Source organism: Eschrichtius robustus, chromosome 17, assembly GCF_028021215.1.
Source record: "Eschrichtius robustus isolate mEscRob2 chromosome 17, mEscRob2.pri, whole genome shotgun sequence".
NCBI classification, from domain to species: Eukaryota; Metazoa; Chordata; class Mammalia; order Artiodactyla; family Eschrichtiidae; genus Eschrichtius; species Eschrichtius robustus.
Window position 1 is genome coordinate 43,291,454 of NC_090840.1, and position 26,357 is coordinate 43,317,810.

The 26,357-nt window shown below is 34.0% G+C and overlaps 1 protein-coding gene across 4 annotated transcripts in view; it reads right to left on the reverse strand.

Moving 5' to 3' along the window:
* Positions 1-261: 261 nt before the first annotated feature.
* Positions 262-26,357, reverse strand: part of TRIQK (triple QxxK/R motif containing) — a 104,942-nt gene continuing 78,846 nt past the window's right edge. For all 4 annotated transcript variants that reach the window (XM_068525534.1, XM_068525533.1, XM_068525535.1 and 1 more), the window contains 2 exons: positions 6,467-6,552; positions 262-1,292 (listed from right to left, as the gene is read on the reverse strand). In XM_068525534.1, the coding sequence (XP_068381635.1) occupies positions 1,179-1,292; positions 6,467-6,552 (200 nt within the window). In that variant the 3' untranslated portion in view covers positions 262-1,178. The remainder of the gene's footprint in view (positions 1,293-6,466; positions 6,553-26,357) is intronic.

The following is a 26,357-nucleotide window of genomic DNA, read 5'->3' on the forward strand; positions in this document are numbered from 1 at the left end:
GAGTAATATGAGACATATATTTTCTTCTATTACTTTTCATGAAAGGGTTCTAATTGATTTAATTCCCAAGAGACAAAATACAATTTTGTAAAACAAGTTTGTATTGTTCAGATATAAGAGACAACCCAAGAAAATGACTTAATTGATTTAATTCCCAAGAGACAAAATACAATTTTGTAAAACAAGTTTGTATTGTTCAGATATAAGAGACAACCCAAGAAAATGACTTAATTGATTTAATTCCCAAGAGACAAAATACAATTTTGTGAAACAAGTTTGTATTGTTCAGATATAAGAGACAACCCAAGAAAATGACTCTGAGTAGGTAGGACTTCTGCTGTTACCCTTGTGTGAAAAAGACTGCACAATTAGACAACAGATTGCTACATATCTCCTTAACAAGAAGGGCAAACTGATACTGCAAGCAGCCAGGACAACATAATTAAAATACAATTCCAAGTTTATATTAATAGAGTAATAGGTTAATTAAAATCAAGATCAACTGAACTTTCTATTTACACCAGTTCAGACAGCCCAAGAGGAAAGCAACTCTATTTTAGAGACATATGTGACTCTTTGAGCTTCTGTCATCCAGGTGCCATTTCTGATGGAGCACATGTGCACTGAACAGTTGGCAAAGAAGGAAAAAGATTACTGTAGATGTATGTGCAGATTGTCTCTCTAATGATATAAACTACGTCTGGAAAGAAAGCAGGGCTTCTCTGTAAAATGAAAAATTTCCCATGACTTTTCATTCCTTCTTAGGCTCTGAATGTGACTAGAGAATGTTTCTGTAAATGAGGATATATACTTTTACTTAGAATGTATATGGAACAAAAATAGATTTAGTAATCTGTAAGTGATGGAGTTATACACATAAATTGCCTAAGACATCTGAAGAATTTAGGATCTGTTTTTCACATTATCTAAATGCACCATGAATAGGTTGCCTGTCAAAGTAGAAAGATTTATAAAAGTATCTGGTAGCACACATACTACATTACTAGGTAAGGTTCTTTTCTTGATATCCTATGCAACATTTTAAAAGATATTTCTGCAAACTGAAAATACCAGCAGAAAAAAATCAAGATCTTGCTGTCTCAGTACTTCAGAAAGTATTGGTCCCTAGAGGTGCTTTTATAAAATTATATCCTTTTCATGCATTGATTGCTGCTCAACTAATCTTCATCTGGTTCCAGATCAGGGTCAACATCTGTGGACAGTCTGAGATAAAAGAAAGCATAGAAAGCCAGTAGGAGGGCCAATATAGCTGCAAGTAGAAGGCCAACTTCCTGAGGAAGGAAAAAAAAAGTAGATTTGAAATTCATGAAATGAGGTTGGTTAACGTTATCAGCTTAACGAGATAAAAAACCACAGTCTAGAATTAATAATCACATTCTTTTTGTTTAACACTTCCTGTCATTAAGCAAAGAAACTTTTGTGCTTGACAATACCTAATATAATGGCAGGTACATCAGTGGGTATAATAATAGATGTATATTATTATTTTTATTTAAATTTGTGTTTTTCTAATAGTAAAATTAACATTTATAATTTTAATATATTTTCATAGTTTGGGTATCAAACTGTTGGATGTAAGCAATGTAGTTTGTGCCTACACAGTTTATCTTTCTCTATTTGAGAAAGAAATAACATTTGAGAAAGAAATAACATTATTTCTTGCTTCAATACATTTATTATTAGCTATAGCATTTGGACACAGATTCCTTTTTAAATTATCATTCCTTTTCTAATAGGAAGAAACCATTATAACCAGTTTCTAGATTATGTCTCTGTAAACATCCTTATTAAATATTATTTTTTTAAACTCATTTTTAAATTCTAAATTCTATAGTTTACAGTGTGGTAGAACAAAACTAAGTACTCTTGGCTCATGAAGCATGGTATGATATACTTCACACAACTATGAAGGATGGTCCTGGATACTTCATTTGGTGATTTGATATGGATTATATTAATCAATTATGTTGATATAATAGCCAAAAAATTACCACATATACAATGGCAAAAATCATATTATTTTTCAAAGTCTATAAACATATATATATACACACACACACACACACACACACACACACACACATACCATGAAGGAATTTTCTCAATATTAACATATCATTTGGCTAAACAGAAAGAAGAATAAATAGTGCCAGTACAGTATCCTAAAGAGCTTAAATATTCCCTTGTAATTCCCACTTGCATATCACACCCCTTCCTGACATTATTTTATGGAGAAGCAATTTATTTGCACTTACACAAATGTAGTTTACATTTCAAAAGAATGCAAAATTAATAATTCAACATATGCTACCTAATAAACTTTAAAAACATTAGAATAAATTTGGTTTATAATCAACATGTAATTTTTACCTGGGTGTTGAAATTACAAATGGACATTTTACACAGATTTTTAGCTTTATAATTATATTTTTTTAGATTTGCAAACTATAAAAATAAATATTAATAAAAACCATGGGGTTGAAAGATTTAGTGTCAACTATTTTTGTAAGATTTGATTTCTCAATCTACTCTATCAATATAATGTCAAATTAAAGTGAATTTTTCTCTGTTGCAGTTGGAATACTTTGGCATCTCAAAAGGGCATGGCAGCATCAGACAGGTTTCATTTATTTTCTTGTATCCACAGCTGTGCTCCCAGACCCATCTGGTTACACAGCTACTAATTTTAAGAGGATGTAATAAACAAGTGACACACAACTGCAAACTCCATCTGTTCTGTACAGTGGACAAAAAACTGTTCAACAGCAGTCACCATTCCCATAAGCTTAACACAAAACTAAAGTTTTTACTCTTGATTAGAGTCTATGATTCTCATCTCATTGATAATCACCTCTAATTGCTATTTTTCAACTCCTTCTTATCCTTTCAAACAGCTCTGTATCATCTTCATTGTACATTTTCAGAATATTCAGAGGCATGAAAAAGGGGTTTAAGGGTAGGAAGCAGAGAACATTCATAGAATACAACTTCAGAAGATCCATTAATTCAATTAAGTCTATTCAACATACTATGGTGTGGGGAGTGAGGCTTCCGAAGTATTGGACGAGGAGGTACAGCAAATCATTTGCTTCAGAATGTCCCTATTCTGTTAAGGAGGTAAGTATTGTGGGGACTGCATGCTTGGAGGGTTAAAACTATGGTAAAATTTGAAAATACTGCTTTCAGAATTCTGGTCACACTAACCATAACTTAGAGACCTACAGGCATTTATGACTCTCCCCACCCTTGGCCATTTTTAGTTTGAGATCAGGAATAACAAAGAGAACAAAAATAATGCTTCCAGCTGGCTCATCCCAAGGGGTTGTTAGCAGGATCTGGTTGCCATTTGAATATTTTATTTATGTAACAGATAAATCAAATTTCTGATCCTTATTTTTTATTATAATCACTTGTTTCAAATAAACTACTTAATAAACAAATATAGATTATCTTTTTCCTTCTAAATACTAGGAAACACAGGTATTTGCATTCTAAAAAATTTTTCCCTGATGTTGCAACTCTTGAAAAATAATCGTCAAATTGAACAGCAACCAACTAGTAAATATTAGTTGTGCAAATATTTTTTTTAGGTGGTACTCATTACTGGGTCATAAATTATGACATTTTGTTTATGTTGGTAAAAGACACGAACTAAAAATAGCACCTCAATAGAAATAATTCCACATTTTGAAGAAGTGATATTCATATCTTATTCTGAATCATTACTGTTCCCTGAAATTTTCTATCACTAAACATATATTTATAAAAAAAAAGCACTAGAAGCCCCTGAGGGTAAGTACCCTACTGTGTAATTTTTATATCTCTAATCCATGATTTCTCAATCATGCGATTTCTTGTAGAAATTCCTCCAAGATAATTGTGTCTTATTCATCATTTTTTCCACAGGTTCTACAACATTGTAATGCTCATAGCAATTTCTAAATAAATGATTGAGTCAGATTTATATAATTTATGTACAAGGTATATTAAAATTATGTAATGTGTTGAAAACTTTACAGCAATAATATCCATAATACTATCTTCACAGCAAAACTAAAAACATTTTGTAATATGTAGTATAGTCACACAAAGCAGACTTAGTTGAAGTAAGGGATCTTTAGGCCAATGACAAACATCCAAGGACAGTCTTATTTATGCAAACCAGTAATAGCTAATTCAAAGAAATATTTATGTTACGTGTATTATTTAAATCTTCTGACTATACTGTGAGGTAAATGGCATAAAATCCATTTTACAAATGTGCCAGTTTAGACTCAGCTAGATCATTGTAACAGTAAGAGGAGTCATGTGATTCTAGGCCTCTTTCGTGTTCAGTTTTATCATTGCTGTTATTTTTCTATTCCTTGCAGCTGTTCATATTTTCTGTAGATTTAAATTATTTTAAGAGCATAGCAATGATTCATTCTAAAAAATAAGTAGTAAAGTGATAAAATATTATAACATTATGGTCAACCTGTATTAACTAGATAAGAGTCGAACATGTTTGATGTTCATTAATCCTTAGTTGCTTCTCTGACATTATCAACATGGATAAAATCACTCACTAGGGAAATTAAATAGCATTAAATGGCAATTGCTGAAAGAAACTTCGTTATTTAAAATACTATGCTAAAATGACAAGGCAATCAAAGTTTGACAGGGCAAACTAATTAGTATGCCAGATTTGAAATGTAAAACACCTCCATGGTTCTGATTCTAAAAAGTTTCCTATTATTTTAATGGGCTCTTTACATAAATTTTCAAGCAAAGTAAACAGTGTTTAAAGATAAGGTTTTTGTTTTTCACAGGTTTGCAAATCAAAATGGCATGCTAGTTTATTAAAAAGGAGCTGTTTTTGATGTCAGAAACTTTTCTGTACATACTTTAAATCATAAATGAAATCTAAGAACAATTTTTTTCTCATAAAAGATAAACAAATTCTATACTGTTTTTAAAAGGACATTAGATTGCACTATAAGGTAGACTTATACTAGGAATATGGTTATTTCCTCAAGTTAAAACCATAGCAAAAATGATAAGAGCAAATGAAATAGAGGATATATACAGGAAAGTGGTATATATCAATAAATGCATGGCTGCACTATTTTTCAAATTCTAATTTGCAGCTGCTCATTATACTGTGCCACAAGTGGAGTGTGCTACCCCAATATTCTTCTAACAAGACAAAAACAAAGCGCTGTATTGTGAAAGATAAAAATAAGTGACATATTGCTTTCCTGGAAAATGACAGACAGTGCTCTCATTACAAGAGACAATCATCAGGTAACTAACTGCAAAATAAGAAACTAACCACTGGTTTTAGAAAGTTTGTGTCATGGAAATAATTTTAAAGATGAATGAAATTTCACATGAAATTAGAAGAAACTTCAAAAGATTAATCATCTCTCTTTCAAACAAAAAGGCAATTCACTTTTTTTTTTTTTTTCCGTTAAAAACTGACACACAGCGCTAACTGAGGAGATTGTGCTGTGAAAACATACCACAGCACACAGCAATGCTTGATCAAAATCAGTAAGCAGGAGTAAAAAGAAGGCAGTGTTTCGTGATCATAATAGCAAATTCTGGAAGACAACCAAATATATCATCTGGCAGTTCAACAGCTGTTACAGCTTGGTAGTAATACCTTGGCATTTGCTACAAGCTATAACTTAGAAAAATTGATTTTTCATCTGCCAGATAAAACCCAAAATCTCCTTTTAACATTTTAATATTTAAATAAAATATATGTACTAGTCACTTTACTTTTGCACATTTGACAGTAGAGCCGTCAAATTAATTTTTCTATTTATAGTTTAATCTTACTCTAAACACTTGGCAGAGTTGACATGGGTAATAATGTAAATGTAATTTTGTTGAACTTCATTGTGCTAGCACATTGGATTAACATCTGCTAACATCATTCTCATTTGCTTTTATCCCTCTTAAGCAGTTAAAACACTGGTTTTCTAAAAGAACAAGTTTGGGAACATCATTAGAATTTCATCATAGAGAGTACTGACAACAAAAATAATACATGTGTAAAATTACATATATTAACGATCTAAGTATATACAATTATAATTAAAAGTTAAACAACCATAACATGAAACTTATTGCAAGTGAGAAAAGTTTTTGATCCAGGCCACGTATATCGCTGAAGTGTTTGAACAATAAATACAGTAGCTTGAGAAAATGTAAGTTGCAACTTTAAGTGTAACTGTTTCTCTTAAGTGACATTAGGTCTTATTCTAAGACCTAATAAAATCTTAGAATGGGAAGGATGTTTCTCATTAAGTAAATTCTCTTTAAAAGCCTTTAATCCTGGCATTTGACTTAGATTTTGAAATGTCATAAAACATTTAGAATTCAACATTTATGCAATCCAGTTTTAGAAAATGAGATGGCATGCAATATAACAAATTTTAAAGTTATCAAATACAGGTACCTTTATGCCTATCGCTGTTTTCTTTGCTTCTGCTTTTAATTTGGTTGCTCGTAAAATAGGTTTGGTTTTTTTATAATCCTGTTTACCTAGAAAGAATAATTTCAGACAATGAGCTATAATTTAAGTTTAACAGCCATCTGAAATGTCAAAGAACCTTTAAATAGAGTAAAACTGGGAGACAAAGTTGCAAAGTAATTCCCAGTTATGGAAACCATAAACTGGTCACCCTAAGGTCAATTTTTCCTCCTCTCTTACTTTTTCAGGAAGAAGATTTGACAGACATCTTTGATTTGCTGTGCAGTGAATATCAACAAAGATAAAAAATTCTTCTAGAGAATGAGATGTTTAAAGCAAAGAGAATAAACCTTTAGAAGCATTTGGAGACAAATGCGGAAATAAATGAAATTACATAAGATCCCATTAAATAGGTAAGGTTAACTCTGTCTTCATAATTGAAGAATAACAGTTCATTAGAAATTTATTTTATTATGGATATATTAAGTATTCAATAATCAATCTGAGAAGTATCCTCAAAGTTTCTCTAAGTAAGAAACTAAAGACTGATCTGTAAATAATTAACTTTCAGTTGCTGAATTCTTTAGAAAAAAGTATTTAACTTTTATTTGCTCTCTGTGGAGGAGAGAATAAATATGGCTAGATAAATGATGTAGGATAGCTATATTTAGACATTAGTTTCAATGTTCTTTACCACATTTAACAACCAAAAATGAACAAAACTGAGTTAGTGTCACCAAATGTGCTTTTTTTGTGTATACCACCTGGTGACCCCACTAATGAGTAACAAAAGAGCTATTACACACCCTGTGAGGAAAACAGATTTAACAATAACAACAACAAAAGCATTGACTAGAATAATATATTTTTTTGTTAACCAAACTGTTAGCTAAGAATTGGGTCAAATGAGTCTCAAATATAATCATATGTCATTCTGAGTAGGAGTTAACATTTGACCATATAATCTCTTCAACTATTTTATATTCTCCTATTTGGCCTTGTTGTTTCCATTTTATTCCCTTTCCTTTCAATGATCAATTACTTTCCAAAAACTTACCCCTGTAGTCTATCAAAATAATACAACTGCTAACTTTAATTTCCACATCTTCCTCACACTGAAGTAAATCTGAAAGCAGTTTATCTAAAGTATACCATCAAAATTTAATGTGCAATATATTTTTTAATGTGTTTGCTAATGATTCAAAAGTACCTTTAAAATTCTATGTAGATTTTTAGAATTAGAAATGCCAGGGAGAAGTGAGACAAATGGATGGGAGGATGAAGAAATGCTATATCTGTGTTCATTAGACACATAAAAGTATTTATTTGGCTGACGAGCTTTTTTTTTTTTTTAAGAAGTGTGTATGCTATTTCCTTAACTGCAATGGTATAGCAGTCATTCTGGATCTATGAGCATGCAGCAGCTTAATAAATATTATTTGATGATGGGGTTTAATGATCCAGAAATGAGCCAATTGTAAAAATGTATATAAAATGATCTAAATTTAAATTATGGAAGGAACAAACACAGAAAAATATTACTCTGACCCATCTTAAATTAGCAACATTTAATTTTGCTGAAAAAATCTTGACAAGTGTTCACTCTGATTTCACATCTCAACAGTCAAACTACTCATGTCATTATTCCTGCTGAGATATAAACAGTTCAGAGCAATCAAACTGGTGACACATCAAATGTCTCCACTCAGGGTTACAAAGCAAATTTCTAATGAGAATCTAAAAAGAAATTTCAATATTATAGATCTGAAGCCAAGAAGTCATTTCTTATGTTATATATGCCCTATAATAAACTCTGGGTGCAACGGGGACAAAATAAACAACAAAAAAAGATTATCTTAACCAATCTGCTTTTTGTAGACATATGCAATATTCTGGATGATCTGTCTATCATAAAGCAGATTCAAATATGCTTAAAAGAGTCAATGTTAAAGTGAGATTTTATCATTCTACTTCACTTGCCATTTGTTAAGTAATGTGCTCTATTTCAATTCAAGTCCTATAATCTCTTAAAGAATAATACTTCTAAATTTATATTAAAGTTGATATGAACATTTGAAGCAGTATTTATAATAAATAGACAGTTTTAAAAATTATTACACACCTCATACTTCTCCAAAAAGTGCATCTGTCATTAATGTAGCATTCTCCTTGCTGACTATGATATCCAAAAGTATATATTGCAAAACGTGGTTTCAGTCTACTAAGTGAAAATGTTTACAGGGGCATTTGTTAAGTTCTTTATAACTAAAACCAGATCTCTCCATTATACCCAAAAAGATATTTAACATTTTAATTTTTTATGGCTTCAAGAAAAATAGCTATGCCCACATGATTGTAAAAAAAATATAAAATAAGAAGCTCCTGCCTTCTGAGTACTTACACCCAGGAAAAAACACATTTATGTAATCTAGATTTTATATGTAGACAGCTTTTTTTGGATCTGATTTTGGTTATATCAATAATACAACAACAAAAGTAGCAATTTAGCAATTGCTCATGACATTTTATATGAGAGAAATTCAAGCCTACGAAGCCAATATGGGGCCTCAATCATCTCGTTTCTCTCTTCTCAATTACACCATTCATCACAGTTCTGTATTTTAATTTCCTATGACATAGTTTAAGTAACAAAAGCTTTCTCCCCCATCTCCACACTTTCTGATGTACTGATTTATGCTTCCTCCCTCCAGTATGATCCTATTATATTATTTAATTATATTTTATTTTTTACTTATCATACAGTGAATATATTTTTTTCCTTTTGGTATACAGTTCTATGAATTTTAATGCTTATGTATAGATCAGGTAATTACTACTATAATCAGGATATAGAAAAGTTATACCATTTCAAAAAACTCCCTGGCACTAACTTTCTAAACTCACCCTCCTTCCTACCATAATTCCTGGCAACCACTGATATATTGTCCATTTCTATAGCTTTGTCTTTTCAATAATGCAGCAATAATGTGACAAGGGCTTCTTTTATTCAGCATAAGGCCTTTAAATTTCACCCAAGTTGTATGTATCAGCATTTTATTCTTCTCTATTGCTGGTTAGTATTCCATTATAGGAAGGTACCAGAACTTGTTTATCCATTCACTCATTGAAGTACATTTGGGTTATGTCCAGTGTTTGGCAAGTATGACAAGAGCTACTATAAACACAGGTATGCAGGTTTTTATGTGAACATAAGTTTTCATTTATCTAGGGTAAGATTGCTGAGCCATATGGTAAGTATATATTTAACTTTGTAAGAAATTGCCAAACCATTTTTCAGAGTGTTTGCATTCCCACCAGCAACGAATAAGAGTTCTGATAGCTTTGCATCATCACTAGCACTTGGTATTATTGTATCTAGGTTATCTAATATTTTAGTGTACAATTGTTCATAGTATTCTCTTATAATCCATGTTATATGTGTAAGGTTGATAGTAGTGTACACTGTTTTATTACTGGTATTAGTAATTTGTTCTTTTTTTTTTTTTCCATAGTCTTAACTACAGGTTTTCAATTTCGTCGATCTTTCTAAGTAACAAATTTTGGGTTTTGTCGATTTTTTTCTACCATTTTTCTGTTTTGTATTTTGTTTATTTCCACTCTAATCTTTCTTATTTCCTTCCCTCAGATAGCTTTGAGTTTAGTTTGCTCTTTTTTTTCTAATTTTTTTAGATAGAAATTTAGGTTATTGATTTGAAACCTTTCTTCTTTATTAATATAGTCATTAACAGGTATAAATCTCCACCTAAGTACTGCTTTATCATCATTTCATAAGTCAGCAAGGAGAAGAAGAAAGTTATACAAAAAAACACTTGTAGATATATTTACCTATGCAGTTACTTTTACTGGTGTTAACTTATTTTTTCTGTTTGTGGATTCTAGTAACTGCCTTATGTACTTTCATTTTAGCCTGGAGGACTTCTTTTAGTGTTTCTTATAGGGAAGGTGTACTATTGACAAATTTTCTGGTTTTGTTTATCCTAGAACATCTTGATTTCTTGCTTTTTTGAAGGACAGTTGTGCTAGGTGTAGAATTTTTGGTTGATGCTCTTTTGCTTTCATCACATCATATATAATGAATTACTTTTTACTTTCTGCTTTCAAGATTTACTCTTTATGTTTGACTTTAAGCAGTTTGACTATGATGTGGCCAGGTGTGGATCTCTGAGTTTATCCTTCTCAAAATTTTGTGAGGTTCTTGGATATACAAATTAAAGTTTTTCATCATATTTCAAGAAGGTTTTTATCTTTTAAATACTCTTTTGACACTCTCTCTTCCTTTTCTCATTCTGGAACTATTATTATGCATAGACTGGTATGCTAGATACAGTCCTATAGGCATCTATGGCTCTGTTCATTTTTTGTCATATCTCATTCATTATTTTTTATTCATGTTCCTCAGACTGGATAATCTCAGTTAACCTCTCTTCATGTTCCCTGTTTCTCCTATAAGTTCAAATCTACTGTGAAGCCCCTCTAGTGAAATTTTTATCTTGGTTATTATATTTTTTGAAGTCCAGAATTTCTATTTTTTATATACATAATTTACATTTATATAATAATATTTTCTATTTGTTGATACATCATTCTCAGACTTTAATTCTTTAGACATGGTTTTCTTTATTTTTTGAACATATTTTAAATGGCTGATTTAAAGTCTTTGTCTAGTAAGTTCAAGGTCTGAACTTGCTTAGAGATGATTTCTATTCTTTTTCTGTGTATGGACCGTAATTTGCTGATTTTTTGGTGTGTTTCATAATTTTTGTAGAAAACAGTTTTCTACAAAATAATGTTATTTAGCAACAGTTAAATAACATAATGTGGCAACTCTGCCAAACAGATCTTCCCTAGGATTTGTTGTTGCTGCTCTTTGTTCTTCTTTTGTTGGTGTTACTGTTTGTTTGTTTAGTGACTTTTATGGTCTAATTCTGTAGAGTCTGTATTCTTTGTTATATGGAGTCACTTAGCTTAATGTTCATCTAATAACTGGACAGGTATTTTCTTAAATGTCTTTAACCAATAAATCTTCCAGGTTTGTTGAACAGGTGTTCCATACTTTGACAGGACTTCACAGTTCTGCGTTAGCCTTCACTTCCTGCTAGCTTCCTCAAGGTCAGCAAAAAGTGAGAGCTTATGGCCTTTCCAGGTCTTTACTGGACATGGCATAGTCCTGCACAGGTTCATGACTTTCTAGATTCCCAAGAATCTATGTCAGGGATTTAAAAAGGCACTATGAACATCTCATTGTCCAGTTTTAAAAACAATTTTAGGTCAGCCTTATGCTAGCCCCAACTAGTAATGCTGCCTCAGGTAGTCGTGATGTTAAATGCTTGCCACTGATTGTTTTTGCCAAATGCCATCAGGAAAGGACTCTTCACACAGAATGAGCTCTAAGTCAGGTCAAATAAAGACAACTTCTGAGAATGGGGATTTTCAGTGAGCTCCCAGATACGTCAAATAGTGACAGTTCTCAGAGGATGGGATTTGGGGTAGCTCCAAACCCATTCTGCCTCTCCAGTGACTGCAGGCTGCTGTTTTTCATGACTACTATTGTTGCAAAGCTGAGGAGAGGAAGATAGGATTAAGGCAAGTTGAACAAAACAAAGCTTGATGTTCTTACTCAGAGTTAGCTGTTTTTCTCAAATAAACACTCTTTGCACTGTTTTAATTTTTTTGAAAATTTGTAGATTTCTGAAAAAGTTGATTTTGACAATTTTTTGTCACTCTTCTTGCTTTTATAGAAGAGCAGACTTTTGAGGTCCTTACTTTCCATTCAAGACTTTTGAGGTCCTTACTTTCCATTTCCTTTTACCTTTAATCTCATTATATTTGAAGTGAATTTCTTATCTACAGCCTATATTTATGTCAGTTTATAAAATTTCAACCTGAAAATCCTCTGTCCTTTCATTGGTATGTTTAAACATATACATTTAATGACACTATTAATGTATTTTTATTTAGGTCTACCATTTTATCTTTGTTTTCTTTTTGTTTGCTTTGATTTGTTTCTGTTTCACTTTTCATGCCTTTTTAAGTTATATGAACATTTTTTAATATTTTGTTTAAATCATATATTGTATTTTGATATATCTCTTAGAATAATGTTTCAATAGTTTCCCAAGAGATTACAAAATATACATTTAACTTTTAAGAGTCTAATTCAAATCAATATTTTATTGAATTTCCTATTTTTAAAGATATTCTACATTTAAAAAAAATTTAACATGCACAATCCAATACATTTCACATTCTAATATAATGGAAACAAGCAGTACATTGCTCTGCAGTACTAGTTTTACTAGTTGTTGTTTATCTCTTCTGACTTTGCTGTACTTATATTTGATCTTCTTGGACATGTGTCATAGGTTAGGAAAGTTGTTTCTATACAGTTGACTTTTAATAATTCAGGACTTTAAATGTCCACAGACAAATAATTATACAAGTGAATATACTATTGTAGCACAGATGCATTTTCCTTAAAAATGCTAGACAAGATACTGGTGTTCCTATTTGATGCATGTTCTTATTATAGCTTAACTGTTTTGCAATAAAAAGTGAAAGGCACATGCATAGTTAGAAGGACTATTATACTTTGGTTACTGAAACTTTATATTCATGATAAAAACTGCAGGTTGTCCTTAGATAATACCTGTGTTTTAGTTCTGGAATAACATTTCTAACTACTCTTCTCTAGAGTTTTGTGTTCAGTTTAGTTGAAGAGTATCCTTAAATTGCTAGATCTGTACTATTAAAAAGTTACATTAATATTTTTACTAATAGAATTTTCTTGATACCGTAAAACCAAAACAAAGTACAGGAATAAAACAAAGTTCAGGTTGATAAATGATGACAAATGTCACTCTTAGTCCTCAATCTCAATTACCTGCATCAAAACAGCCATAACATTCTGTTTGATTTTCTCTAAAATAACTACATATTATATCTTAAACTTATAAGACATATTTGTAATAATGAAATGTCACCTTTTGTATGTTTAAAATAAAGTTGCAAAATTAATATTCTAGTAAAAATTCCATGATATGGAAAAATGTTTTTATGCCTTAGTAAGAATATAGATTCTATTATCCATTATGTATAGGTCTTAATAATAAATATATATTTAGATGACTGCACTATTAATATTGCCAATACAAATAGAAAAATTATCTGAAATCATGACATCGAAAGTTAAAATTCCTTCAATACAATCTGAGATTCTTAATAGAGAGTATGTGTTTCTGTCAATATCTCATTATAAAGCTTCTCCCTTTGCATGTAAAATCCAAGATCATTTTGGGGAAGAAATATAAAAGGCCTTCCCCAAATATGCTAATGATACAGCTAGGTAATGCACTTGGAACAATAAAACATATTAACTTTCATGTTAATGCCTGGACTTACCATAACTTATATAAGGGAAAAATACACTTAGAATGTGTGAACTTTGCTATTTATTCTATAATAGAATTTAGTAATTTTTTTTTCAAAATTAATCTAGACTTAATGCTGAAAACTGGGCATTTCAAAATAAGAAACATTAAAACTTGCATTTTCACACAGGAAATCTGTACTATAAAATTGCTCTTTGAACAAATATTAGCAACTGATTATCAAACCTCTATGAGTATATAAACATAGTTATTGAGTACATTGTGAAATCTCTGACATAAGGTTACTTTGGCTAGCAAGTAACAAAATATTGTTATCCATAAGGAAACAAAAAAGTTATACCTATGTGTTTATATATCTATATATAGATATATTATTATTACTATTATTATTATTAGTTTCACCTGTATGCAAGCTCTTAATTGCATGAGACATTATTTTTTATGGTTAGCAGATAAAGTTGCTAGAATCTCTGAGAATAGTATTGTAAGTAGTATAAAATCAGGACATATAACCAATTATAATTTTTCTTAGCTAACCTTGTGCCTAAGCATAATTGAAAATGTTCACTTATGGTCATAAGAATTCTTATATCTTATTTTCTTAAACAGTGGTTTCATTCATTCATTAAAAATTATTGAGCACTTACACTATATAGAAACAGTGTTCAAGGTACTGAAAATAAAATAGTTTGGCAAAACAGACCAAATGCCTATTATCTTGAACCTTGTAAAAAGATGGATAATAAGCAAACAAAAATAATGGTTCAATTTGCCAGGTAATGAAAAGCACTAAAAAGAAGTATACATTTGGCAAGTGGCAGAAAACAAAGGAGAGAGATGTATTGTTTCAGATAGAGTGGTTAGGGAAGGCCTTGTTGGTAATATCACTTGACATTATCATTTGATGTCACTTAACCAGATACTTGAATGACGTCAGGGAGGAAGTCATGTGGATAACTGGTGGAAGCAATTCCAAATACTGGGAACATATTAAGTATAAAGAGTCAGAAAACACTAACTTCTGTAGGAGGCCAAAATGTCACTGAAGTCTCCCAAGTCAGAAAGAGAGCTTAATAGGTAATAAAAGTAAAAAGTTCAATTTCTGATGTCAGGCTCAGTGGTCCAGAACCAACCGTCAATATCTGAATATATAGGCTCAAATGATAACCTTGGAAATAGGCAGGATCTTCAGCTCGGTTCCGTGATATGTGATGTGAGAGCTTTTGAAAGTAAGAGTGAAGTAGAAATATTAATCTCCTTGCTTACTAAAATGGTAAATCAAAGGGAATGCATACTCCTGGAGAAGTTTCAGAAACTGAGTATATCATCAAAAACAAAATATGCAGTTACACTGATTATTTTCGCAGATCTATTTATTTCCTCACTGTGGCTAGTTGGTCTTGGAGACTGAGTACAATTAAACATAAACTTATGGTAGAATTTTTTTACTGTACTTACTGTAGCAGAATATAAATGTCCTTTGCACATGGTCACAACTAGCTAATTAATCTAGCCAATGCATCTTTCTAAATTCTGATCACAGATACCACAAGAGACTATCTGCCTTTACTGGAAGGGACAGCAGTATACTTACAAACCTGCTTTTAAACTATATCAACTCTCCATCTAATGCTATAATCTGATTCCAATAGACTAACTGCCTCACCAACCTGCATAAATCACAATGACAATAAGACATAAGCCCTGAAGAAGATATGAAAACTGCCTGAGATGCCTCATTCATATCTATATCTATATCTATCTATATCTATATCTGGGAGAAGAAAGAACATTCTGTCAAAAATACAGAGACTTATCAACTAAATCTGATTCATGGAAGTCCACTGATTTAGAGCATGTCAAGATTATCTCCAAGAAGAAAAGGTCAACTCGCTGAGCCTTGTGCTCTATCTACCATTAAGAAGGGAACATAGGTACACCTTCTTAAGAAATTGGCATTATTTGATAATGTCACATATCCATACCTATAATCCAACATTTTTCTACTGGGTATATATTGTAGAGAAAAACTCTTGCACATGTGAACCAAAGAACAGACATGTCTGAAAATATTTATAGAATCCTCATAATAGCATTCATAGGAAAAAAAACTGAGAATTATGCAATTGTCAAAATGAGTAGAATAGATAGAAAAATATTGGTATAGTCATATAATGGAATGCTATAATGCATAGAAAATGAATGAACTATATCAACATTCATCAATAAGAATAAAACTCAAAAATATGTTCAATAAGAGCAAGTTACATAACAATATATATAGCATGATTTCATTTATATAAAATTCATAAACTAAAAAATATATTGTTTAACACATATCTAGGTAGAAAATTCATAAAGGGAATGAATACAAAATCAAGATAGTGGTTATCTCTCACAGGTATAGAGGCATAGAAGGTGTAGCAATTGGGAAGGTGCATAAAGAGGCATCTAAGCTACTGGTATATGTCTAATATTTAACCTAGATGATGGATACATGGTTGCTCATGTTGTTAATTTTTTTAACCTACATGCATATTTTATATATGTAAAGAACCTGAAAAGCTGCTAAGACATGGTACAATAAAAGGTTCTCCAGTAGATTGCTGTACAAGCTCCTCTACTTCTTAGAACTCATGACATGGCATAGTCAAAGGAGCCTGAAGTGCTTTAAACTAACTGAGACATAGAAACAAGCCTTTAGCAGGTCCCAATTAAAAAGAAGTGGCAGTCTCTAGGGTTTTGGAACAATGCCATACATCCTTCAACAGGTAACAGCTGCTAAGAAACAACTCCTGGATTGCTACCAAGCTCTGATGAAGACTGACTACCTGGTCATGAGACTCAGGGACCATCTGGCCTGAGCTACGAGTCATGAATTGGGGGTTATCTAATTCAACAAATCATAAAATTGTGTGTACTGTTTTAGTAGTTAAAAAATAATGTATGTGGATGGTTCATTATAATATGCTGCACCAGCTGGAAGTATACTGCTATCTTTGGAGGTGGTCCTAAAACACAATTTATAAGGGAAATCCTCCCAGTGCCCAAAGTTTAAGTAGTACATTTTGTTGTGTACTTTACCTAGAAAGAGAGGCAACCTAAAAAAATACACAATATTAGTTTTCCTGAATTGGAAGCTGAGTCTGCTACCCAGTCAGTTTGGATTATTCATGCCTACGAGTAAACAGTAAAATGGGGACTCACAGTGTTGGCTGGGATAATTGATGCTGGTTATCAAGGAGAAAATGGTTTGTTGATACGTAGTGAGGGCCAAAACGAATATGGAAACATGTGAAGGAACTCCTTGGTTAATCCCATGTACTACCATGACCAATGGTAGAATTTAATGAAATTTATATACAGTCAACTGTAATCTAGAAATGATTTAAAGTATACAGGAAGATGTGCCTAGGTTATACACAAATACAGTTGACCCTTGAAAAATGCGGGGGTTGGGGCACTGACCCTCTGCACAGTCAAAAATCTAGTGCAGGGCTTCCCTGGTGGTGCACTGGTTAAGAATCCGCCTGCCAATGCAGGGGACATGGGTTCAAGCCCTGGTCCGGGAAGATCCCACATGCCGCAGAGAAACTAAGCCCATGCGCCACAACTACTGAGCCTGTGCTCTAGAGCCCGTGAGCCACAACTACTGAGCCCACGTGCCACAACTACTGAAGCCCACGTGCCTAGAGCCTGTGCTCTGCAACAAGAGAAGCCACCGCAATGAGAAGCCCGCGCACTGCAACGAAGAGTAGCCCCCACTCGCCACAACTAGAGAAAAGCCCTCATGCAGCAATGAAGACCCAGCACAGCCAAAAATAAATAAATAAATAAAATTAAAAAAAAAAAAATCTAGTACAACTTTATAGTCAGCCTGCTGTATCTCCAGTTCCACATCCATGGATTCAGCTAACCCAGGATCTTGTAGTACTCTAGTATATATTTATTGGGAAAAAAAAGTGTGTGTATAAGTGGGCCCGAGCAGTTCAAACTCATGTTGTTAAAGTGTCAACTGTATTTCACCATTTTACTTATATAAGGGACTTGAGTATCAGGATTTTGGTATCCATGGGGGTCCTGGAACCAATCTCCCATGGATACCAAGGGTCAACTGTGTGGTATATAAATATACATCTAGAAGAAACCCCATTTGGAAGATGGCGGAAGAATAAGACGTGGAGATCACCTTCCTCCCCACAAATACATCAGAAATACATCTACATGTGGAACAACTCCTACAGAACACCTACTGAAGGCCGGCAAAAGACCTCAGATGTCCCAAAAGGCAAGAAACTCCCCACGTACCCGAGTAGGGCAAAAGAAAAAAGAAAAAACAGAGACAAAAGAATAGGGACGGGACCTGCACCAGTGGGAGGGAGCTGTGAAGGAGGAAAGGTTTCCACACTCTAGGAAGGCCCTTCGCAGGCGGAGACTGTGGGTGGCGGAGCGGGGAAGATTTGGAGCCATGGAGGAGAGCGCAGCAACAGGGGTGCAGAGGGCAAAGCAGAGAGATTCCCGCACAGAGGATCGCTGCCAACAAGCACTCACCAGCCCGAGAGGCATGTCTCCACACCCACTGGGGCGGGCGGGGGCTGGGAGCTGAGGCTCCGGCTTCGATCAGATCGCAGGGAAAGGACTGGGGTTGGCTGCGTGAACACAGACTGAAGGGGTTAGTGCACCACAGCTAGCCGGGAGGGAGTCCGGGAAAAGGTCTGGAACTGCTGAAGAGGCAAGAGACTTTTTCTTGCCTCTTTGTTTCCTGGTGCGCAAGGAGAGGGGATTAAGAGTACTGCTTAAAAGAGCTCCAGAGACGGGTGTGAGCCACGGCTATCAATGTGGACCCCAGAGACGGGCATGAGACGCTAAAGCTGCTGCTGCAGCCACCAAGAAGCCTGTGTGCAAGCACAGGTCACTATCCACACCTGTCCTCCTGGGAGCCTGTGCAGCCCACCACTGCCAGGGTCCTGTGATCCAGGGTCAACTTCCCCGGGAGAACACACGGTGTGCATCAGGCTGGTGCAATGTCATGCTGGCCTCTGCCACCGCAGGCTCGCCCTGCACTCCGTACCCCTCCCTCCCCCACCGGCCTCAGTGAGCGTGAGCCCCCGAAGCAGCTGCTACTTTAACCCCATCCTGAGTGAAGAACAGACGCCCTCAGGTGACCTACACAAAGAGGAGGGGACAAATCCAAATCTGAACACCAGGAGCTGTGCGAACAAAGAAGAGAAAGGGAAATCTCTCCCAGAAACCTCATTAAATCCCAGCAGCGGATTAAATCACCACAGTCAACTTGATGTACCCTGCATCTGAGGAATACCTGAATAGACAACGAATCATCCCAAACTGAGAAGATGGATTTTGGGAGCAGTGAGATATATATATATATATATATATATATATATATATATATATATATATACACACACATATATATATATATATATATATATATATATATACACACACATATATATATATATATATATACACATACATATATATATACATATATATATATATACATATATATATATATTTTTTTTTCCCGTGTTCTCTTTTTGTGAGTGTGTAGGCGTATGCTTCTGTGTGTGATTTTCTCTGTATAGCTTTGCTTTAACCATTTGTCCTGGGTTCTGTCTGTCCGTTTTTTTTTAGTTTGTTTGTTTGTGTTTCTGTTATAGTTTTCAGTGCTTGTTATCATTGGTGGATGTGTTTTTTGGTTTGGTTGTTCTCTTCTCTCTTTCTTTTTTCTTAATTACTTAAAATTTTTTAATAATTAATTTTTGTTTTTATTTTAATAACATTTTAAATTATTTATTTTATTCTATTTTATATTATTTTATTTTATCTTATTTTATTTATTTTATTTTATCTTTTTCTTTCTTTCTTTCTTTTTTTCTCCCTTTTATTCTGAGCCGTGTGGAGGACAGGCTCTTGGTGCTCCAGCCAGGTGTCAGGGCTGTGCCTCTGAGGTAGGAGAGCCAAGTTCAGGACATTGGTCTTCAAGAAACCTCCCAGCTCCACGTAATATCAAACAGCAAAAATCTCCCAGAGATCTCCATCACAACGCCAAGACCCAGCTCCACTCTATGAATAGCAACCTACAGTGCTGGACACCCTATGCCAAACAACTAATAAGAGAGGAACACAACCCCACCCACTAGCAGAAAGGCTGCCTGAAATCATAATAAGGTCACAGACAGCCTAAAACACACCACCAGATGTGGACCTGCCCACCAGAAAGACAAGTTCCAGCCTCATCCACCAGAACACAGGCACTAGTTCCCTCCACCAGGAAGCCTACACAACCCACTGAACCAAACTTAGACAATGGGGGCAGACACCAAAAACAAAGGTAACTACGAACATGCAGCCTGTGAAAAGGAGACCCCAAACACAGTAAGTTAAGCAAAATGAGAAGACAAAGAAACACACAGCAGATGAAGGAACAAGGTAAAAACCCAACAGGCCTAACAAATTAAGAGGAAATAGGCAGTCTACCTGTAAAAGAATTCAGAATAATGATAGTAAAGATGATCCAAAATCTTGGAAGTAGAATGGAGAAAATATACGAAACGTTTAACAAGGACTTAGAAGAACTAAACAGCAAACAAACAATCATGAACAACACAATAAATGAAATTAAAAATTCTCTAGAAGGGAAAAGTAGCGGAATAACTTAGGCAGAAGAACGGATAAGTGACCTGGAAGAGAAAATAGTGGAAATAACTACTGCAGAGCAGAATAAAGAAAAAAAGAATGAAAAGAATTGAGGATAGTCTCAGAGACCTCTGGGACAATACTAAACGCACCAACATTCGAATTATAGGGGTCACAGAAGAAGAAGAGAAAAACAAAGGGACTGAGAAATATTTGAAGAGATTATAGTTGAAAACTTTCCTAATATGGGTAAGGAAATAATTAATCAAGTCCAGGAAGCACAGAGAGTCCCATACAGGATAAATCCAAGGAAAAACATGACAAGACACATATTAATCAAACTATCAAAAATTAAATACAAAGAACAAATATTAAAAGCAGCAAGGGAAAAACAACAAATAACATACAAGGGAATCCCCATAAGTTTAACAGCTGATCTTTCAGCTGAAACTCTGCAAGCCAGAAGGGAGTGGCAGGACATATTTAAAGTGATGAAAGGGAAAAACCTACAACCAATATTACTCTATCCAGCAAGGATCTCATTCAGATTTGATGGAGAAATTAAAAACTTTACAAACAAGCAAAAGCTAAGAGAATTCAGCACAAACAAACCAGCTTTACAACAAATGCTAAAGGAACTTCAATAGGCATGAAACACAAGAGAAGGAAAAGACCTACAATAACAAACCCAAAACAACATACATATTGATAATTACCTTAAATGTAAATGGATTAAATGCTCCAACCAAAAGACACAGACTGACTGAATGGATACAAAAACAAGACCCATACGTATGCTGTCTATAAGAGACCCGCTTCAGAACTAGGGACTCATACAGACTGAAAATGAGGGGATGGAAAAAGATACTCAATGCAAATGGAAATCAAAAGAAAGCTGGAGTAGCAATTCCCATATTAGACAAAATAGACTTTAAGATAAAGACTATTACAAGAGACAAAGAAGGATATTACAAAATGATCAACAGATCAATCCAAGCAGAAGATATAACAATTGTAAATATTTATGCACCCAACATAGGAGCACCTCAACACATAAGGAAAATACTAACAGCCATGAAAGGGGAAATGGACAGTAACACAATCATAGTAGGGGAATTTAACACCTCAGTTTCACCAATGGACAGATCATCCAAAATGAAAATGAATAAGGAAACACAAGCTTTAAGTGATACATTAAACAAGATGGACTTAATTGATATTTATAGGACATTCCATCCAAAAACAACAGAATACACTTTCTTCTCAATTGCCCATGGAACATTCTCTAGGATAGATCATATCTTGGGTCACAAGCCAAGCCTTGGTAAATTTAAGAAAATTGAAATCATATCAAGTATCTTTTCTGACCAAAACGCTATAAGACTAGATATCAATTACAGGAAAAAATCTGTAAAAAATACAAACACATGGAGGCTAAACAATACACTAGTTAATAACCAAGAGATCACTGAAGAAATCAAAGAGGAAATCAAAAAATACTTAGAAACAAATGACAATGAAAACACAACGACCCAAAACCTATGGGATGCAGCAAAAGCAGTTCTACGAGGGAAGTTTATAGCAATACAATCTTACCTTAAGAAACAAGAAACATCTCAAATGAACAACCTAACCTTACATCTAAAACAATTAGAAAAAGGAACAAAAAAATCCCAAAGTTAGTAGAAGGAAAGAAATCATAAAGATCAGATCAGAAATTAATGAAAAATAAATGAAGGAAACAATAACAAAGATCAATAAAGCTAAAAGCTGGTTCTTTGAGAAGATAAACAAAATTGATAAACCAGTAGCCAGACTCATCAAGAAAAAAAGGGAGAAGACTCAAATCAATATTATTAGAAATGAAAAAGGGGAAGTAACAACTGACACTGCAGAAATACAAAGGCTCATGAGAGATTACTACAAGCAACTATAGGCCAATAAAATGGATAACCTGGAAGAAATGGACACATTCTTAGAAAAGCACAACCTTCCGAAACTGAACCAGGAAGAAACAGAAAATATCAACAGACCAATCACAAGCACTGAAATTAAAAATGTGATTAAAAACCTTCCAACAAACAGAAGCCCAGGACCAGTTGGCTTCACAGGCAAGCTCTATCAAACAATTAGAGAAGAGCTAACACCTATCCTTCTCAAACTCTTCCACAATATAGCAGAGGGAGAAACACTTCCAAACTCATTCTATGAGGCCACCATCACCCTGATACCAAAACAAGACAAAGATGTCACAAAGAAAGAAAACTACAGGCCAATATCACTGATGAACATAGATGTAAAAATCCTCAACAAAATACTAGCAAACAGAAACCAACAGCACATTAAAAGGATCATACACCATGATCAAGTGGGGTTTATCCCAGGAATGCAAGGATTCTTCAATATACACAAATCAATCAATGTGATACGCCATACTAACAAATTGAAGGAGAAAAACCATATGATCTTCTCAATAGATGCAGAGTAAGCTTTCGACAAAATTCAACACCCATTTATGATAAAAACCCTCTAGAAAGTAGGCATTGAGGGAACTTACCTCAACATAATAAAGGTCATATATGACAAACCCACAGCCAACATCGTCCTCAATGGTGAAAAACTGAAACCGTTTCCACTAAGATCAGCAACAAGACAAGGTTGCCCACTCTCACCACTATTATTCAACATAGTTTTGGAAGTCTTAGCCACAGCAATCAGAGAAGAAAAATTAATAAAAGGAATCCAAATCGGAAAAGAAGTAAAGCTGTCACTGTTTGCAGATGACATGATACTATACATAGAGAATCCTAAAGATGCTACCAGAAAAGTACTATAGCTCATCAGTGAATTTGGTAAAGTAGCAGGATACAAAATTAATGCAGAGAAATCTCTTGCATGCCTATACATTAATGATGAAAAATCTGAAAGTGAAATCAAGACAACAATCCCATTTACCACTGCAACAAAAAGAATAAAATACCTAGGAATTAACCTACCTAAGGAGACAAAATACCTGTATGCAGAAAACTATAAGACACTGATGAAAGAAATTAAAGATGATACATATAGATGGAGAGATATACCATGTCCTTGGATTGGAAGAATCAACATTGTGAAAATGACTATACTACCCAAAGCAGTCTACAGATTCAATGCAATCCCTATCAAACTACCACTGTCATTTTTCACAGAAGTAAAACAAAACATTTCACAATTTGTATGGAAACACAAAAGACCCCGAATAGCCAAAGCAATCTTGAGAAAGAAAAACGGAGCTGGAGGAATCAGGCTCCCAGTCTTCAGACTATACTACAAAGCTACAGTAACCAAGACAGTGTGGTACTGGCACAATAACAGAAATATAGATGAATGGAACAGGATAGAAAGCCCAGAGATAAATGCATGTGCATATGTTCACCTTATCTTTGATAAAGGAGGCAAGAATATACAATGGAGAAAAGCAGCCTCTTCAATAAGTGGTGCTGGGAAAACCGGACAGCTACATGTAAAAGAATGAAATTAGAACATTCCCTAACACCATACACAAAAATAAACTCAAAATGGATTAAAGACCTAAATGCAAGGCCAGACACTATCAAACTGTTAGAGGAAAACCTAGGCAGAACACTCTATGAAATAAATCACAGCAAGAGCCTTTTTGACCCACCTCCTAGAGAGATGGAAATAAAAACAAAAATAAACAAATGGGACCTAATGAAACTTAAAAGCTTTTGCACAGCAATGGAAACCATAAACAAGACGAAAAGACAACCCTCAGAATGCGAGAAAATATTTGCAAATGAAGCAACTGACAAAGGATTTATCTCCAAAGTACACAAGCAACTCATGCAGCTCAATATCAAAAAAACAAACAACCCAATCCAAAAATGGGCAGAAGACCTAAACAGACATTTCTCCAAAGAAGATATACAGATTGCCAACAAACACATGAAAGAATGTTCAACATCATTAATCATTAGAGAAATGCAAATCAAAACTACAATGTGATATCATCTCACACCAGTCAGAACGGCCATCATCAAAAAATCTACAAACCATAAATGTTGGAGAGGGTGTGGAGAAAAGGGAACACTCTTGCTCTGTTGGTGGGAAAGTAAATTGATACAGACACTATGGAGAACAGTATAGAGGTTCCTTAAAAAACTAAAAATAGAACTACCATACGACCCAGCAATCCCACTACTGGGTATATATCCTGAGAAAACCATAATTCAAAAAGAGTCATGTATCACAATGTTCATTGCACCTCTATTTACAATAGCCAGGACAGGGAAGCAACCTAAGTGGCCATCGACAGATGAATGGATAAAGAAGATGTGGCACATATATACAATGGAATATTGCTCAGCCATAAAAAGAAATGAAATTGAGTTATTTGTAGTGAGGTGGATGGACCTAGAGCCTGTCATACAGAGTAGTCAGAAGTAAGTCAGAAAGAGAAAAACAAATACTGTATGCTAACACATATATATGGAATCTAAGAGAAAAAAAAAAAGATCATGAAGAACCTAGGGGCAAGAAGGGAATATAGACGCAGACCTACTAGACTTGAGGACACTGGGAGGGGGAAGGGTAAGCTGTGACAAAGTGAGAGAGTGGTAGTGTATATATGGACATATATACACTACCAAATGTAAAATAGATAGCTAGTGGGAAGCAGTCACATAGCACAGGGAGATCAGCTCGTTGCTTTGTGACCAGCTAGAAGGGTGGGATAGGGAGTTTGGGAGGGAGGGAGATGCAAGAGGGAATAGATATGGGGATATATGTATATGTATAACTGATTCATTTTGTTATAAAGCAGAAACTAACACACCATTGTAAAGTAATTAGACTCCAATAAAAATGTTAAAAATAAATAAATAAATATACATCTATATCTATATTAAAAAAAAAGGTCAACTGTGTGACTTTATAACAAGAGGAATCACTTAGAACATTCAGGAACGAAGATTTGTGTTACCCACTAATGGCAAAGGGCTCATCAAACTCAGATTCTTGCTAGAGATAAGAAGATCTGGAATGAATGTTGGAGAAGGAAGGTCATAAACTATAACTACTATGACCAGCTAGAATACTGACAATGATAACCTGAACCAATGATAACCTGAGCAACCTTTGCTTGCTCCTAGAGTGACCTGCCCATCCTCTCTACACAACCAATTTCTCCTTAAAACAGCATTATAAAAATTTAAATATTTCTTTCTCATCTTTTAGGCTGGATCATAATAGAAAAAAGAAGAAAGAATAAAAAGACTAAATATCACTTAAGATCCTAGACTTGGAGAGTAACAGTCTCTGGCTTGGTTGGAAAATATCTGGGTAGTTTTTGAGGATCTTTTTAGATACTCTTCAGGATTATTTTCATGATAAAGGACAGAAAGCCAACTTGAAATAACATGAAAATGAGAGAGAGAGGTTAATTGATTACTTCTTGATTCCAGGAGATAAGAGAACAATAAGTTTATTTCTTCTTTCACTCTGGATTCACGGCTATTTCTAGCCCTGGCTCACATTTTATAAAACTAAGAGCAAAGTGGAATGGATACTTTTCTTTGGGATCATTTTAATCATCCTTATGCCCCAAAAGATTATATCTCAGGTTACTTCTAATGACAGAAAACTAAGATTTACCTAATAATATGTGTGTAGTTCCCAATTCAAGCAACTTTAACAAAACAAATTAGTCTGTCTCTGATTTCTCCTGTTAAATACAAATTGAAAACATATACTTGACAACTCATTGTACATAATCACCAGAATTTCCTGTTTCAAGTCTTAAA